Raw genomic sequence first — 422 nt, 5'->3', positions numbered from 1 at the left:
GGAGCTCACCGGCACCGACCCCCGGCGGCTCCGCTCCGCCGCATTAAGGATCTTACCGGGGAGTAACTAGTGGAAGAACCAGGGAGGGGGATCCTCGGTGCTCCCCGCCCCCCCCCTCCCCGCTCCTCCGCTCCCCGTCAGTTAGCTGCCGTGAACCGGTGCCGTCGGTAGCTGTTAGCCCGGACTGTCATGATCCCAGCGCGGAGATGGCGTCCTTCCCCGGTTTGTGTAAAGCTGTCGGGCCCGCGGAGGAGGAGAACGGAGAGGACGGGTCTCTGCAGCAGATGCTGAAGGCCATCGCCGACGAGAGGAACCGACTCAACATCCGCCAGGAGATCAGCGGACTGGGTGAGAGGATCCGGGCTGCTTCTTCCTCACTGTGGGCCTTGGAGTGTGTGGTGGTCCGGTATCATGGAGGGGGG

General features: G+C 65.4%; 1 protein-coding gene across 1 annotated transcript in view; it reads left to right on the top strand.

Moving 5' to 3' along the window:
• Positions 1-6: 6 nt before the first annotated feature.
• The window catches only part of kiaa0930, a 21,961-nt gene continuing 21,545 nt past the window's right edge, over positions 7-422 (top strand). The window contains exon 1 of the mRNA XM_023428050.2: positions 7-348. Coding sequence (XP_023283818.1) covers positions 207-348 — 142 coding nt within the window. The 5' untranslated portion in view covers positions 7-206. The remainder of the gene's footprint in view (positions 349-422) is intronic.

The sequence above is a fragment of the Seriola lalandi genome, unplaced genomic scaffold (assembly GCF_002814215.2).
Source record: "Seriola lalandi dorsalis isolate HSWRI2012SDOR001 ecotype SW California unplaced genomic scaffold, Sedor1 jcf7180002054865, whole genome shotgun sequence".
NCBI classification, from domain to species: Eukaryota; Metazoa; Chordata; class Actinopteri; order Carangiformes; family Carangidae; genus Seriola; species Seriola lalandi.
The sequence above is the reverse complement of the archived record's forward strand: the minus strand, read 5'-3'. Positions and strand labels throughout refer to the sequence as shown.